The sequence below is a fragment of the Eriocheir sinensis genome, chromosome 21 (assembly GCF_024679095.1).
Source record: "Eriocheir sinensis breed Jianghai 21 chromosome 21, ASM2467909v1, whole genome shotgun sequence".
Lineage (NCBI taxonomy): Eukaryota > Metazoa > Arthropoda > Malacostraca > Decapoda > Varunidae > Eriocheir > Eriocheir sinensis.
In genome coordinates this window covers 3773094-3789846 of record NC_066529.1, presented here as the reverse complement: position 1 = coordinate 3789846, position 16753 = coordinate 3773094, and the positions used below count along the sequence as shown (strand labels likewise).

Below are 16753 nucleotides of genomic sequence, written 5' to 3'. Positions count from 1 at the left end.
TATACCCTTTTGGCCTGTGCTCCTGACCTGTTTGTTCGGTAACTCAATCAGTTAGAGCGCCGCGCTGCAAGGCTTCACTGCCTGACAGGCAGCGGTTTGAGCCCCACTCAGGCCAGATTCTTTCCACTGACAAGGAGTGGTTGCTGTCCCCCCTTGTGCAAGGGGAATGGGGTGTGTGGTGTGTGGGGTTCTGGCAGTAACCACAGATCGACTATAATGAGCGTGAGCTTCCTCATGTTGGGAGGGTACTTGCTGGCAATTGTGAGTCCAACTTGTGATCAGACCATGAAGAACACACACACACCAATATCTTTTCAGAGTTGTTTAGGTAGAAAATTCTTAGCGTCTTTTTTTTATTTCTATCAATATTTGAAGCATGACTCACATGCAATGTAATGACAAATTATTACAAAATAAATATCTCCTCATTGAAATAATATTGAAGTCCCACACTTAGATCAAGGCCTCTTCATTTCTAACATATTCTCCAATGTCTGCTTGGTGGAAGCATATGATGTCCATGGGGTCAGCATGTCGACATTCTGAAGTTGCTTTAGCAGCCACTCCAAATCCCTGAGGAGGAATTTAAATGAGTATTATTTTACAAATTAAATGAAAAGAATAAACATCTACTCAAGAACATTTCGGTATATGTGAAGGAATTTCCATTAAAGTACAAAAACAAAATAAAGAAAATATATGTAGATGTGACACTAAAGTAACAGTGGTAACCCAGGAATTTTAAGACAGTACAGAGGGCTAGAAGGAGTCATTATACTGCAGTAGACCATAATGGGTGATGCTGATTACTTTTAGTTTGATGATGATATGATGATACATGGCTTGTAAGTTGGAGATAGAACAGTATGACAGTGTGTAAAAAATTGAAGGGTAAAAAATAAAGGAATGCAGGCAAACAAATAGGAGAGCCTTCAAGAATCATAACTGCTTTTTTACACAGTATATCAGTCCTTCAATTATGTACATGTTAAGTCAACTATGCTGTGGTACAGTATATATTCCATTGTATTTCTCAACTCTGAGAAACAATTTTTCTGCGAAGATGCTTGCTTATTCTAATAGTCAACTAAGATATTTTTTGCTACGTAAAAATATGGTCAATGTGGTTTTAAGAAACACAACAATATTAATTTCAACTAAGGTACTTTCAAGTACCTAAGTAACCTATAGTAACTGTTTTGTTTTGGTTAGGTTATATTAAGATGATAGCCAGCACCTTATTGTATAAATCTACAAAGAATGACCTCACTTTGTTGTATAGAAAGTCTCATTAGTAAGGAAGTATATATGAATTTTCTGAGTCAAGACCTATAGTGTTTGTTTTGGTTTTGTTAGGTTATGTTAGGTTAAGTTTAGGGTATCTTCAAATACATGATAGACAGCACCTTATGGTATATATCGTGTTGTGGGTGCCAATACCATAGATACATTCAAGAAGAGGTTGGATAAATTCGTGGATAGTAAGGTTAGGTGGGGTTAGGCTTACAGGAGCTGCCTTGTATAGGCCAGCTTCCCTCTTGCAGACTCCATATGTTCTTATGTAACTCATGGGTAAGTTAAGTTAATTGATCCTTGGAGGAGCTTGAAATGGGGAGGGAGGATGCATAAAGGCTTGCTCAGGGGGACTGTCGGGAGTGGAGGCGAGATGAAAAAAAAGAAAAAAAGAAAAGAAAAAAAAAAGAAAAAAGTTTTCTTACCAAAGGAATGTCTTTTGAAGATAGCACAACAACCCCAGAGTACTTTGGGGTGTTTTCTGAAATTCGTGACAGGCCTGACTTGTACACGTGGTTGCCATACATGAAGTTCTGCTCTGCTGACTCCTTGATCCATATCTTGTTCTGAAAGAGAAATTAACATATACTGAGTGCAAGCAATGTGAAAATAACAATATAATAAAGGAAACAGCTCAAAGGCAAAAGAAAAAAAACAATAATAAAGAAGCCAGCAAATAATATATATATATAGTATATATATTCCTGTCAATATAAGCAATTTTAGCAAAACCAAAATCTTACTGATTATATATCATAATAAGGATCTACTGCCACTGGTAATTTGATTCTGTAAAAATAAATGTAGACATTACCTGGCAATAGGGTGCAAGAAAATCTAAGGCTGTGATGTGTAGCAAGAACTTTCCACCCTTTGTTATTTTGCCAAAGCACACCCCCAAGGAAACAATGTTGTCGCGAGGAAGAGTTGCTGCAAACTTCATGATGTCTTCCTTTACATAGTAAATTCTGCCATTGTGAAGGCGAAAGCAGTATAGGCCATCTGAGCGTTCCAGGAGGGCTCGTACATTGCCGCCAATGCTGTGGAGACAAAGAAATTCTTAGAAATTGAAAATTTATATGCAACAAAATTAAGCACAAAATTCATAGTATATATTTACTAATTAAGAATAAAGTGACAAACTCTAGTTTCTAGTACAAACAGTAATCACACATTTAACAACCAAACTAAATCTAAACTAATCTCACCAAACTAAAGTAAATCTAACTTGACCTAACCCTGATCTGTGTTCCACTGCCAATATGTCATGTGCTAGGCTGTTCTCATAAACTTTTTACATCATTATATTGAATTTTCTTTAATTTTCAGAAGTTATTTGTTACTGCACTGCATTCAGAGATCAAAATAAAAATGTGAAGATGGGGATAGCCTTCTCCACAGCCACGGACAACAATGGCGGAGTGTGAAGCATATCACACGTCTTTATTGTAAACAATTAAATCAAAGAAAATCAAATTTAACCTAATCTGACCTAACCTGACCCTGATCCACTGCCAAAATGCAATGTGTTAGAAAGCTAATCAATATTTTGAGGTTGCTTTGGTTTTCTGGAAGCTAATTATTGCACTGTATCCAGAGAAATAAATTACAAAATAATGTCAGTATTAACCTCACTACTGCTGTTCTCCTAGGGGCTCCTCATCCCCACCTGCCTACTGTGTTCTATACCTTTTCCAGCTGTGCATGGCTACAATCAATTCACTATTCAATATTAAAAAAAGCCTGCTAGTCGTTGCTCCCACAAAGCAATAAGTAAAGAGTGGCCAAAAGAGGGGTCAATTTCGAATGGAGAGGTGACTTGATACATTCTTCTGATACAACATACTGATGTAGTGGGATGTAGGTCATTAGGGATACCGGTAGAGGTCAGCAAAATAAACTTACAGGAGAGTTGGGTGCAATTCTGGAGTAATAGTGATGAGTGACCTTTGGCTTACTACGAAGTAAAATAAACTTACTATTTCTTGAGTTTGCTAAACACGAGGACAGTTTCTTCATTCTTCAACGGCCTCATCCTGTCCCCCTGGAAATAAAGCTGGTCCTCAGAGTGATTTTGTTTAGCTGCGATGAGACGAGGCCGCGGGACGAAGAAAACTGTTCACCACTTCTTCCTCCTCTGTTTCTTTGGGCTTGGAGAATGTTAAAGAGATGATATACAAATTCTGGAAAATAAGAGAAACAAAACTAAGACAAAAAGTGATGTGAAAAGTAAATAAACTAGAAATAAATTGAAGTGAGCGGAACGGTTGAGGAGTGTGCCTTCTTGCTCTTCTCTAGTGTTTTTAAGAGGGATGGGTAGGATGAGTGTACCTTCTTGTTCTTCTCCTTCTTGTTCTTCTTTAGTGTTTCTTCTGGAGTTAACTCACCTGGTTGCTACCCCATGTGCACAAGTTAGGCAATATGAGGTATACGAAATGGGGAAAGAAAGGGGCAGCTGAAATTTGTAGGTACGCCAGTCTGTCCGGGTTTGTATATAACTGAGTAAGTATAAGACAATTAAGCAAAAACGACTGAGTTGTGTACCTTCCACATATCACTTTATATTGATGGGTGTATTAATTATTGTTTAGACTACTAGGTGTATGCCGTGATTAAAAGAGTATTGAGGTTAGAATTTAATCAAACTTGTAAACTGTTTTATGGGGCGAGTTACTGACCTTTAGTGTTTTTCTTCTCCTTTTGACCTGTAACGCTTTGTATCACTTCTTATGTCCTCCTCCTCTCGGTCCTCTCTTCTTAATCACACACTTTACTATTACTATTACTATTACTACTATTTACTACCGTGCCTTGCCTTGCCTAGCTAACCGTGTGTGACAAACCTCCCGTCTCAAGCTAAGGATGTTACTCTGAAGGCAGGCCGGCAGTCACCAGCATCACCTTTTACACGTATATAAAGTAAAAAATAGAGAAAGGGAACCATACGCAAACAGTAATGCTATCCTTCACGCCTTAATAATGAGTGGAAAAGGGAAAATAACCTGGGTGAAGTTGGTCCACTGTGGTGATGGCAGGATGGTAAACAAACCCACGTGGTGCGCCTCCTCTTCCTCTTCTTGTGGTCGTATTTGCAGTAGTAGCAGTAGAAGTATATGGTAGTAGTAGTAGTAGTAGTAGTAGTAGTAGTAGTATAAAAAGTAGTACTAGTAGTAATAGTAGTATAAAAAAGTAGTAGTAATAGTATAAAAAAATAGTAGTAGTAGTAGTAGTAGAACATGGGTGGAGGTATCTTTTATGTAGTAGTAGTAGTAGTAGTAGTAGTAGTAGTAGTAGTAGTAGTAGTGTAGTAGTATGGTAATAATGTTTGTAATACTAAATAGAGATGGTAAACAAAACTTGTGGTACGCTTCCTCTTCCTCTTCTTGTGGTATTATTAGCAGCAGCAGTAGCGGTAGTAGTAGTAGTAGTAGTAGTAGTAGTAGTAGTAGTAGTAGTAGTAGTAGTAGTAGTGTGGTTTAATAATGTTTGTAATACTAAATAAAAATGGTTGTCGGCCACTCATCTTTTCCACTGTCGCAAGAAGGGCAGTGAAATTAAACAAAATTTAAGCATGTCAGACCTTTAATATGAGTGTGTCGTAGACAACCTTGGAGGAAGAAATATGTATCATTCCTCCAAGTAGACAACCGAGTAACAACGTAAATTTCCGTCATATGAACGAAACATTTTCTTCATTAAAAAGTTAAATCATTCCCTTTATTCCAATAGGGCGTTGAGATGGCAAGCACTTCCACTTTCTATGGTTGTACTTTTTTCTGCAACACGAAGAATCAATCCATTATCTCTTTGATAGCTTCGTAGAACTCTTGCACCTTTTTGTACTGCTTTTAAATTGAGATGGCTAGCCCCTTTCTTGTATTTTTGTAACAATAAAATAAATTGATAAATCAGTCGGTCAGTCACACAAAGATGTCGTGAGGACTAAAGTCAGCTTATGCCGTCACACGCTGAAGAAGACTCGGTGGTGCCCACACTCGAGCAGGACGACGAGGAGTGCCGAGAGATTGCCGAACAGGAAGAGTAAGAAGACGCCCTGCATGTGGTTGATGCTGAGGGGGATGACGCCCTGCACCGCCCTGTCCTCCGCTGGCCGGTCAGTGACATTCACGGGATTGGTCTCGTCGACATACTCATTATTCTTCTTCGTCTTGACCTAAAACACCATCATAGTTATCAGTAATTCAGACTTATCTCATGTCTGTAATTACCTTCGGTGCAAAACATCACTACATATTATTGTTCGCTTTTTATAATCCCCCCCCCCAAAAAAAAAAAAGCTGATAATTCATACTCGTCACTGATCTTTGCCTTGACCTACAAAAGATATTAGCGGCAATATAAATAATTTTAAGTGTTTATATATATATATATATATATATATATATATATATATATATATATATATATATATATATATATATATATATATATATATATATATATATATATATATATATATATATATATACGATGAAGCAGGCAAGGCAAGTGCAAGGTAAATAAATAAACAAATAAATAATATAATATGAAAATACCGTCAAAAACTATGATTCTTTAAACGAGAATAACGTGTTCGGTGAATTCCACCGTATTATGAAAGCAAAACTATTGCACTTCACGTATTTTTAGCGGCGGTGTTATCAGATCGCTTGCCATAGCCGTAACAAAGCTTTGGCTTTGGGTACTGTGTAGACAAGCCTTGCCGGTGCCTTCTGTCCACCCACCTTGCGAGACAGCCTCAGGGACTCCAGGAACCAGTGGCGCACCAGACCACTCTCGAGCATCCAGCTTATGACGCGATCAAACTTCCTCTTGAGGGGCGAGTGTCGCTGCAGGGCCATGGCGATGCTGTACGGCGCAAAGCATTCCTGAAACACGTACGCCTTGGCCTCAGTGACGTGCGCAGCCTGCTACATTGTGATATTACTTTTTTTCTGTGACATGAAGGAAAGAAACCCGCCTGTGCAACGCTGTGCAGGACTGAATACCGAAATGGAACGATAACTGAATGAAAAATGTGGGGTAGTTTATTTACATGCATGCCTTTAAGTCAGTCATTCATCCAGGATATTACTTTGTAAAATGACTAGCGCAAAATATCCCTGAAGTACGCACCTTTGACCTTTCCGAAGCATGCAGGTAACTCGCGTCTTACCTTATGAAACGAAGAGCGTACAGTATTCCTTAAACGAGAACGTCTTCTTCATATCGCACAAAAAGAAGTATAACCACGAAAAGCGGGGGTGAAGCATGCAGGCTGTTATCTGATAGTGGGGTAAGCTTTTTCCTGTTATGTGTGGAATAAAACCAACTGTGGAAGTCTGTGCAGCAGATATAAGATGTAGAGTGGCAAAAGTGTGCGACATGTGAGCAAAGAATGTGACATCATTCATAAATATAATCCTGTCTGTGTTAGTATAGTGTGATTTGTTCTTGCTATGTCCTTTCTGGATTGGATTGATCTCACCTCCAAGTCTTTGAGCCTAGACTACCACTTCTGTAATCGTGATTCTTATATATCTGGCAGGGTAAGGAGACATCTGACATAAAAAGGCTTCCGAGAACATATGGAGACAGAGGAAAAAAAGCAAAACAGAATAAGAGTAAAAACAAAACCAAGAACAAAATTAAAAAGAAAAAGGCTAAGAACCAAGAACACAAGAACATGGAGGAGGAAAAGTAAGGGGACGAAGAAGTGGTTGAGGAAAAGTTGAAGAGAAGCACACGTATAACTCCTGACCTTCATTATCCTCATGCTGGCAACACCCTTCCTTTCCGTGAACTGCGTGGCGATGACGAACTCTAGGAACTGCTTGTTGTGGAGGTATGCAGCCTCGCCGCCCCGCACCCGCGACCACACGAGGTCAAGCTTCTGGTACGGCACGAACCTCTCCCCCAGACCCTGAAGGAGAGCACAAAGAGGCTGACGAAGAAACAAAACTTGAAGGGAAGAAAGACAAGGACCGAAAACACAGAAATGATGAAGAATAAAACAGACTGAAAGACAAACACGGCCTGAAAAGATGTAGCAATAGGAGACCATGGAGACTGAAGGGGAAGCAGACTGAAAGCTTAACACTTTTCTTGAGATGACGCAGTAGTAACTAACTCTATACACGTGGTCAGCTTACAGCATCCAGGTTGCCACGTTTCATAGACGTAGTATGAACACATGAAGATACTCTCTCCGCTCGTTCAGCTCCAGCCTTCGACCATACTAATTTGGATGGTCCTGTACCTCTTCCGCACACACACACACACACACACACACACACACACACACACACACACACACACCTGGAGATACGGGTCCACAGCTGAGGCCAGAGCACCTTTGAAGAAGCTCCCTAGACCTGACACCTCCATCCGCGTGGAATAGAGGGACCTTATGGTGTTGATGCCTTGCGGTCGGTGGGTGACGGTGAGGAAGGCTGTCAGGTTGGAGGAATAGGCAGTGGTGATGATGATAACATAGATCCAGAGGAAGCAGATGAAGGTCCGTGTGCTGTGGCGGCTTGGCAAGATGTAGAAGGATCCGCGGAAGTGCATCCCTGAGGCGTAGAAACAGGCAAAGGACAGTGACCGCAGGAGAGGGGCCTCGCCTCCACTGTCCGAGTAAAAGGGAGAGTAGATGGTCAGAGAAGTGTTAGATGGGAGAATGTAAGGGTTTGAAAGTGATGGAAAGTTAAACAAACATCAAATGGGAGAAACAAAAGGTTTAATATTGGAAGTTTTGAATAGGAAGAATAGATGTAGAGTGTATGGAAATGAGTAAAATACGGAAAACTACGAATTTAACTCATTCCTAAAAAAAAAATATATATACATGCAGGTAAGTACAAATAGGTAAGAATACAACTAGGTAAGTACAAATAGTTACTCATAAACGGGTAAGTAAGCACCACACATACCAAGAATCACTGGCTATGGCGAAGATGTAGATGAGCACCCCCGTGACGAGCACCCCGAGCAGGATAGCGCCCCACGTGGACATCTGGAAGGGCAGGGCGAGGGACAGCCAGCGGGGCACGGCAGGCTCGGTACGGACCAGGAAGCAGCTCACCTGGGTCCGGAAGATGAGGGCAGGGGGTGAGGGAGATAGATTTACACAGATGTTCAGGCCACACAGATCCTATGCTCCTGACATTAAACATCGTATCGGTCTTCATCAACAGTAGTGTGGCTGATCTGTCTTTTTTACCCGGTTTTCGAGGGGTGGTTAGTAGGTTTTGTTGATTTTTTGTATATCACTTTATATGGCTGAGTATGTAATATGTCGACTTAACAAAATACCTCAAATGTATTTACACACAGAATTACTACAGTCTGTTCAAAATAAGTGTTCCTCTGGCGCCGAGGCGGCGTTTGTCAGGCCTCTCCTGATTGCCTTCCTCTCTGGCTCTCATGGAGGTTGTTTCTCAGTGGCACATGGTCTGTGCTGCGTGTTTCTGTATTATTTGCCTTAGCCTGCCTCTTATACAAGATACATCTCATACATGGTAAACACTTTTGGTTGACGCTGTGCTATACACAAAATGTTAACATTCAGTTCATCGACAAAGTCTTGGTAAATCTGTTGCCACACTTAGCACGAGCAGACTGACCAGCAGAATGGTTTTCAGCAAGACTTCCAGCAGATTGCCACCAGCTTGCCAGTGCCTGCAATATAAAGTGTGTTACGGGCGGCGCGTTACATGGGCAGTGACGCGGTAAACTCTACGGTCTTACCCGGCCATGTTTATCTTACTCAGCGGCCCCCGTGATGGACAACACACCCCGTGGCGTCAGCAAATAATATATAAACATGCAGCACGAAAGCATGTGAGATTGACAGACAACATCCATGAGAGTGAACGGCCACCAAGACGCTGCATTTCTGCCTTAGCGAACATGAGGACGGAGGAGGTGGTGATCGAGTTTGTTTATAAATGAGTCAGGCTCACCTCGGCATCATAAGGGGCGCTGTAGTCCACGGCGCCCTGCCTCGTCAGAGTGAGGAACAGGTTGGCTACGCCGATGTCCGCCTCCTGCCGTGCTAGCCGCCCCACCATCCCGGTCCACTCCCCGTCCTCGCCCTTCATGCCCCACAGCTCGCCTTGGCACCAGCGTCAAGGGTGAGGTGAAGAAGGGGATGATATGAAAAAGAGGATGATACTTATTTTGCGAGGAGATTATTATGTTTTTGGTAGTTTTATTATGCTTTTTTTGGGGAGGGGATAGTTATACCTCTCTTATATTTTTTTCTTTATGGATTCAATTCTTAATGTTGATTACATTTTCCTGTATTGTTATATTCTAATTCTTGTTTTTTTTCCTTCATGAGGGTTCAGTTTTAATATTCTGACGATGTTTTTGTTCTGGGAATCTGTTTTCCTTTAAAGGTTTCATTTGTCGAAGTAGCTATTGGGGTTCTATTTTCTTTTTATGGTACGTACTTTCTTTTCTTGTAAGTTAATATTTATAGCATTAAGCTTCTATTTGGAGTTTCTATTTGAGCTTCTGGGTGACTATTTTCTTTTCGTATGGGGTGTTCTAATTGAAAACATCTTCCTTGGGTCTTAACAAAATAAACCTAAAATAATATGTACATAAATAGGCTAAATAAAGAGAGAAAACACAAAAATACATAAATACATAAAATATCCGCATCAATACATATACGAGTCTAACCTCCGGGCGGCTCCTCGAAAACTATGGTAAAGTTCAGTGTCCGGGAGAGAGCGTTGACCACCTCGATGTCGATGCCGAAGGGGAAGGAGACATTGCCTTGGGCGTCGCGGTAGTACAGGACGCTGGGCTCAAACTCGAACGTCACCACCTAAGGAGAAAGGAGGGAACGCTTCTAAAGTCGAACGTCAGCATCGGAGGAGAAAGGAGAGAGCGCTTCTTAAACGTCAGAATCGGAGGAGAAAAAGGGAAACGCTTCTTATTCGAACTTCATGATCAGGTGAGTAAAAAGTGAACGCTTCTTAAGTCGAACTCTCACCCGAAATTGATCTCTATTGTGGCCACTCTACTTTCTTTAATAGGTGTAGTGCTTAGCGATTTTTTGTTGTTGTTTTCATTCATTTTTGCCCTTGACCTGCTTCCATTACAGTAAAAAATTAAGTCGAACTCCCACCCGAAATTAATCTCTCTTTTGGCCACTCGACTTTCTTTCATAGGCGCATTGCTTAGCTGATTTTTTGGGGGGGGTTCATTTATTTTTGCCCTTGAGCTGCTTCCATTACAGTAAAAAAAGAACGTAAGCATCAGGGGAGAAATCAGGGAACGCTTCTTATCTCGAGCTTCATGATCAAAGGAGAACGTATCGACTTTATAAAAAAAAAGGGAACTTGTCTCAACTCCTCGATTCAACAAATACTGACCATAAAAAAACATTGCAGTAAAAAAAAAACCGAGCTATGATTTGAGGAATGATTTATGATAGTTTTATTGTTGCACTTCGGCCTTATAAGAGTAGTTTACTTTCACTGCAAATTATGAAACTCCATAACTCCGTCTCGGTTAGCGCTATATATACTTGCCTTGAGAGGGATGCCGTGAAGGTTTTTCAAATAATCCCTGAAGAGTGAGGTTTGCAATACGACTGAGGAGGAGGAGGAGGAGGAGGAGGAGGAGGAGGAGGAGAAGGAGGAGGAGGAGGAGGAGGAGGAGGAGGAGGAAGCGGAATGAGACGAAGAAAATGACGAAATAAGTGAAGAAGAAGTAGTAGTAGAAGAGGAAGAGGAAAATGAAGAAGAAGGAAGAGAAGAAGAAGAGGCGTCAGCAGTCCATGTTTGCAGTCTCTGAAGATTTCCATGGGCGCCGCGGTACAGTCTGGAGCCGTACACAGCCCACTCTCCCGCCCGCCGCCGGTGCTGAGTGAGGAAAATACCAGAAACCATCCATAATTAATTTCTGCTTCTTCTGTTTTTGTGCCTCATACTGCACACACATACCTCTCCTCCCCCCCTACACCCCTACCTGTCTTCCCTCAAGGCCCGTATTCACAGCCGTATACCATAACTAGCCTCGGTAATGTTATTTTCTCGACCTCTTCTGTTTCTTAGCTTCATATTACCCTCACATATCCCTTACAATCCCCTTACACCCCTACTTTTCTTCCCTTAAAGCCCTATTAACAACCGTATTCCAAGCTCTCCTAGACTAAGAGAATCAGATACCACCAACTCAAGAACAAACGATGGCTTCTAAGTTACTCTCCACCTTAAACAAATTCCCTATCTTTCACTTCAAATTAACTTTTCTTGGTCTGTTTGCACCATGATATTATTGAGAATGAAAGGAACGAACCACAAACAAACAAGAGTAAGGGAAAGTAGGGCAGGTGCATATTTTTTTTTTTTTTTTTTTTTTTTGGTCCCTCCTAAGCCGCCCGTCGTTACCTTGACAACCCCAACGAGGTGCTCTGTCTTGACCCCCTTGCTCGAGCCTGCCAGGTGGTGGAGCTCCTCTCGAGACGCCCCGACCACCACGTACCTGCCCGAGACGAGGAGGAAGAGAGGAGTGACAAGACAGATCGCGAAGAAAAGAATAAATAAAGAGAAGTAAAAAAAAAAAATCGCGGAAATGAAGGAGGGAAAGAAGGGAGAAAAAGGGAATGAAGGATGGGAGTGAGGAAAAGCGGTGTGAGTTTTTTTTACAGTAAATGAATCACGCCAACAACTAAAGAAACAACACCACCACCACCACCACCACCAACAACAACAATAACACCAACAAAAACAACAACAACGACAACTCGCTACTTCCATAAAAAAAAAAAAACTCAAATGAATAATTACAAAGATCTACAGCATTTTCAGTCAATAAATAGACACACACTTACCTGCCTTATACGTCAAACAAATTAGGTTCGGTGATACAAGAAGATGTAGGTGAATAAAAGGGCACAGACTCCCTCACCTACCATCGAAGCCCCACAGATTACGTTAGCTTAGAAATAGGCAAGCAAGGGGAAGTGAATATGCGTGTACATGCTACCTCACCTGCAATCGAAGTCCCACACGTTAGGTTAAATATAGGTAGTAAGCGAGTGGAGGTGAATAAACGCGCTCAGACTACCTCACCTGCAAGTTAAGGTCCCACACATTACGCTAGGTTGGATATAAATAAGCAGGTGGAAGTGAAGATTCGTGTACGAGTTATCTCACCTGACTCACCTGCAATCTTAGCCCCATTCATTACGTTAGGACAGATCTAGGTTATGGAAGGGTTTGACAGTGATGGAAGCTCAAACAAACATTAAATGGGAGTAATAGAAGTGTGAAATGTGGTAGTATAGCAAGGATAGGATTAGGGTGTGGAAATATGAAGACCCGAGGGTTTATTAGGAGTGTCAAAGTGTTTAAAATGTGGGGTTATTAAGAGGAGAATATACGTACTTACTTGCCATCGAAGTCCCACAGGTCGTCGGTTTGATTCATGAAGTCTTGGAGGGACGAGGTGTTGGTGAGTAAGAAGATGTACCCACGACAGGTCTTGCTAGCCCACGCCACGTCCGCCAGGTCCCGCGCCTCCCTCACCTCCACCACCTGCAGGGCGAAACAAAGCAAACAACAACAACCCCAAAGTAGCACGTGATGGATGAATGGCCCGAGAACTTCCCTCCATCCACCTTTCTTTGTCGTGGCCCTTCATTGCATCTTTATCGAATGGCCATCCGTCACGCGTGTGTTTATTTGCGCATTTCTCTCAAGTTTCAGCTCTGCCTTTTGGATACGGGACAGAGGACAAAGAGAACTTCCAACAGTATATCCACAAACTCTGGACACACTTGAATAAACGTTAAGACAAAACACTCTACCTGCCTGGAGTTTGCGAGCACGAGGAGGAGGCGATGGAGGAGGCGGGAGTGTCGATATGGGAGATCATGGACCAGGAGAAGGGAGCACTGCGGCATCTCCATCTTCACAACATCTTCCAGTCTCAGGCCAAGGAATTCCTCTTCTTCCAGGGTCAACTTCAGCGTCCGTTCCTCGCCTATGTCCTTTAAAACCTGCATATCCCTTACCGACGCCCGTTTTCCGCCTAACATCATCCTTGAGTCTTGTCTACTAACCTTCGTGCGTAAACCAGACTCCTGTAATGCCTGACTAAATTCTCTTGTTTCCGGCAACTGCACCAGCCTGTTATGTCTAAGTACCGGAGGGGCTATGTTCTCGTGGCTGTGTCGTGTAGGGGGAGTAGCGGTGGTGGTAGTAGCGGTGGTACAGACAGGCATGGAGCTCTCTGTCATCGATGTTTGGAGAGGATGGTCTAGTGAGGTGGTGGGCGAGGGTGAGGATGCCAGGCAGGAGGTAAGGCAGATGGTGAAGGAGGAGGAGGCCAACAGCACCACCCAATGTCCAAGGCGGTGGCGGTGCTGGTGGCGATGGTGGTGGTGGTTCCGAGGTTGAGGAAATAGGATCATGATAATCGGTGTGTGTGTGTGTGTACTGGTACGTCAATGGAGCCTGAAAACGTGAGAAAAAATAATGATAAAACAGACAGCAACAATAACGATAATAATGATATGGCAAAGAGAAGATAGAAGAATAAAAAGAAGGAAAGAGAGAGAAAAATAAGAGCGGGCAAGCAAGCAAGCAACCAACTAACCAAGAAAGTATGAAAGACAGAAAGAAAGAGAAAGAAAGAAAGGTGAAAGAAAGAGAAAACAACAGCAAAGAACGAAAGACAAGGAAATAATTATCCAAGGAGTAAAAAAAGTCAGTCAAGATTAAAAACCTTCCCTCTCACTCACACATAAAAAAAAAAAATGGAGTCTTAAATGGGCCCTTTAAGACTCGCAGGAACGATCGCATCTTAATGGCTTTCTCACGTGATACCATTTTTTTCTTTGGCTACATCTTCATGGCTCTCCTCACGTAACACAGTTTTTATTTCGTGCACTGCCTCTCTGGATTATTCAAGAAACACATTACCAGCTCTCCAAGCCTACAATTACCATAACTACACACAACTCAAGTCACGGCCCTGCACGCACCACTCCCCCTTACCGCCGCTACCAATAGTCTGCTCCATAATGTACAGCAAAGCGAGTGTTAATAAGTTACAAGTCAGAATCAGAAGTGGCTCTACCTTCAGCGAGTCAGGTAATACAGGCTGCTGGGTGAGTTACCTGAGGACTTGGAGGCATTAAGGCGACACATTCGTTCCCTCCCTTCCTGCATCCTCTATTATATTGAACTGCATTATAACAATATATTTTAGTCAATGTAACGACGCCAGGAACCCCCCCCAACGCATGCACACACACACACACACACACACACACACACACACACACACACACACACACACACGATGCATATTTACATTGCCCTAAATGCTATGCTTAACAAGAACCAACCAATTCAATTAATCTAAATTAAAATAGCTTACACATATTGTACCGTGACTATCAATAAATGTATGAATTTTCTTAAGTGTTTCATTATTTGCCTCTTGAAAGGAATGACAACTGTCTCCCGTACGTACCGATCCCTTGCTCCGTCTCGGCGTCCTGAGGGAGTGGCGGCCGCGTCCAGTGCCTCGTGTTATATAAGAGCCTCGACCCTCGCCTGCTGGCCGCTGCCCGCCGACTGGAGGCGTGGCGCGCTTGTGTATGCTCAATGACAGGGTTCTCTTCGCGCCTGACACTGGCCGTTAGGGTCTGTAAGCACCACTTAGGTAACACGGGTCATAGTTTGCCAAACCGTCTTACCTTCTAATCTCAGAGTTGGTGAATAATAAAATGTATCAATTTTTTATGTCGATAACACGATGCAAACCTTCAATATTATGACCTGAAGCTTAAAGTTTGTTTCCCATAATTTTGCTTTAGTTTGGTTCATGCCTTACGCACGGACAAAAGCGAACATTTGTTAAACTGTTTGTGGAACTATTGGGAAAAGCGTAACTTATAAAATGTTGGTGCCACTCTCAAATACATATTCATGAATGTATAGTCTACCACTGAGCATACAGACATGATATACATATATATATATATATATATATATATATATATATATATATATATATATATATATATATATATATATATAAAAAATACACACACACACACACACACACACACACACACACACACACACACACACACACACACACATACAGAGCGGCGTTTCGAAGCTCTCAGTACCAGTTCTCAGTCTAAAAAATTAAGTCAATTGAACGCGTAGAAATGCAGCAGCCTTCCCCCCCGGCGAGGGACGCGTGCAGCTTCATTTGGGAGTCAGTTCAGTTGCGTCACGGCACCAGGAAATATTCATTCAGGACGAATCGCGCGTCAGTTCCTCCTGCCTGAAGATTCGACAGTGTCCGATGTTCCGACGCGATTCATAAATATTTTCCGTGATTGATGGTAACCACCCTAGGCAAGATGATGAAGGCCTAGCGTTACTTTGCCGCCTAGATAGCATAGATAGTAAATTGTAAGCCCCTTTTTATCACGAGACAGAGATGAATCAATTTGCAATCGATGGGAGTAGGGAGGGAGATATCTGCCGAAACGGGGGTAAACCACTCCCTTTGAGGTAGTACATAGGGGAAGAAAGGGGGCGGTGCAAGCCAATCAAAGACCCTCCCGTGTCCTCACTTTTCGTTTCCCCATTGTCTCATAAACACCGGAGAGTGGTTCATCATGCTCTCTGAAGACAAATTCTCTTACTTTCCACACTAACCTATATGAACCTTATGCATGACTGAACTAGCAAATAATTTTGACACTTTGTGCTAAAACTATTCTACTGTACACTATTTGCAGGAACAGAGATTGCGAACTTGTTTTTTTTTTTGTCCTTGAGGTGCCTCTTTTCCTCTGTGTGTGTGTGTGTGTGTGTGTGTGTGTGTGTGTGTGTGTGTGTGTGTGTGTGTGTGTGTGTGTGTGTGTGTGTGTGTGTGTGTGTGTGTATTACATCTATCTATCTATCTATTCACACACACACACACACATACATTTGACCACTCTCTTTGGGTGGAGGGAAAGAGCGTGTTGAGGAAATATTTAACACCTTTAGTTCAGCTCGTGGTTCTGTCCTGACCTATCCGCTAAAGGAAGAGGCTGCCGCGCCGCCCTCCCACCTGACTCTCCTTGCAAGATTGACACTCGAGGCTCCCAAGACCGCGGACGCCACCTCTCGTCGCCTTTCGTCAATGATTCACCGAGGCCGTCTTGGATTCCTTGTGGATGGACTTCTCGCCTCGCCTTTTGCCTCTCGCCTCTCGCCTCGTCTCGTAGTCTAACACTCACGGGAGGCGAGGGCGAGGCTGCCTGACCTTATTAACTTATTCGTCACCCGAGAAGAAAGAGAGAGACAGTGAAGTTGACGATGTGACGATGGTTTTCTATTCTTCTTTCTCTTTATCTCTTATTATCATTCTTTTCTTTTTCTCTCTTCTCTCTCTCTCTCTCTCTCTCTCTCTCTCTCTCTCT

At 42.4% G+C, this 16753-nt stretch overlaps 3 protein-coding genes across 4 annotated transcripts; all 3 read right to left on the bottom strand.

Annotated features, from left to right (window-relative positions):
- Positions 1-336: 336 nt before the first annotated feature.
- On the bottom strand, positions 337-4388 carry LOC127001550 (60S ribosome subunit biogenesis protein NIP7 homolog). Of its 2 annotated transcripts, none has more exons than XM_050866187.1 (5): positions 4296-4388; positions 3273-3476; positions 2108-2333; positions 1719-1859; positions 337-573 (listed from the first exon to the last, which is right to left on the bottom strand). In XM_050866187.1, exons 2-5 carry the CDS (start codon positions 3326-3328, stop codon positions 454-456), a joined length of 543 nt encoding a protein of 180 aa, XP_050722144.1. In that variant the 5' UTR covers positions 3329-3476; positions 4296-4388; the 3' UTR covers positions 337-453. The 2 variants fall into 2 exon arrangements, with proteins under 2 accessions (XP_050722144.1, XP_050722143.1); XM_050866186.1 differs by lacking the exon at positions 4296-4388 and adding an exon at positions 3972-4147.
- A 480-nt stretch (positions 4389-4868) lies between these two features.
- LOC127001541 (glutamate receptor ionotropic, delta-2-like) lies at positions 4869-9958 on the bottom strand. The gene is made up of 6 exons (XM_050866169.1): positions 9258-9958; positions 8226-8377; positions 7612-7921; positions 7055-7216; positions 6039-6182; positions 4869-5467 (listed from the first exon to the last, which is right to left on the bottom strand). Exons 1-6 carry the CDS (start codon positions 9393-9395, stop codon positions 5255-5257), a joined length of 1119 nt encoding a protein of 372 aa, XP_050722126.1. The 5' UTR covers positions 9396-9958; the 3' UTR covers positions 4869-5254.
- Positions 9959-9979: 21 nt separating this feature from the next.
- LOC127001432 (uncharacterized) lies at positions 9980-15004 on the bottom strand. The gene is made up of 6 exons (XM_050865960.1): positions 14797-15004; positions 13124-13772; positions 12706-12851; positions 11703-11796; positions 10842-11174; positions 9980-10132 (listed from the first exon to the last, which is right to left on the bottom strand). Exons 2-6 carry the CDS (start codon positions 13727-13729, stop codon positions 9980-9982), a joined length of 1332 nt encoding a protein of 443 aa, XP_050721917.1. The 5' UTR covers positions 13730-13772; positions 14797-15004.
- Between the last annotated feature and the right edge of the window lie 1749 nt (positions 15005-16753).

Bases quoted from the DNA above. Each gene is read 5' to 3' on its own strand.
- LOC127001550 (XM_050866187.1), bottom strand. From the start codon at position 3,328: ATGAGGCCGTTGAAGAATGAAGAAACTGTCCTCGTGTTTAGCAAACTC. The intron at 1,860-2,107 runs GTAATGTCTACA...TTTCTCTTTCAG, and splicing joins TTCTTGCACCCTATTGCCAG to AACAAGATATGGATCAAGGA. The intron at 574-1,718 runs GTAAGAAAACTT...ATTCCTCCTCAG, and splicing joins CTTCAAAAGACATTCCTTTG to GGATTTGGAGTGGCTGCTAA.
- LOC127001541 (XM_050866169.1), bottom strand. From the start codon at position 9,395: ATGAAGGGCGAGGACGGGGAGTGGACCGGGATGGTGGGGCGGCTAGCA. The intron at 7,922-8,225 runs GTATGTGTGGTG...TTACTCGGACAG, and splicing joins GCCATAGCCAGTGATTCTTG to TGGAGGCGAGGCCCCTCTCC. The intron at 7,217-7,611 runs GTGTGTGTGTGT...GCTCTCCTTCAG, and splicing joins CTGTGGACCCGTATCTCCAG to GGTCTGGGGGAGAGGTTCGT.
- LOC127001432 (XM_050865960.1), bottom strand. From the start codon at position 13,729: ATGATCCTATTTCCTCAACCTCGGAACCACCACCACCATCGCCACCAG. The intron at 11,797-12,705 runs GTAAGTACGTAT...CGTCTCGGGCAG, and splicing joins CTGTGGGACTTCGATGGCAA to GTACGTGGTGGTCGGGGCGT. The intron at 10,133-10,841 runs GCAAGTATATAT...CTTTCTCCTTAG, and splicing joins TTCACGGCATCCCTCTCAAG to GTGGTGACGTTCGAGTTTGA.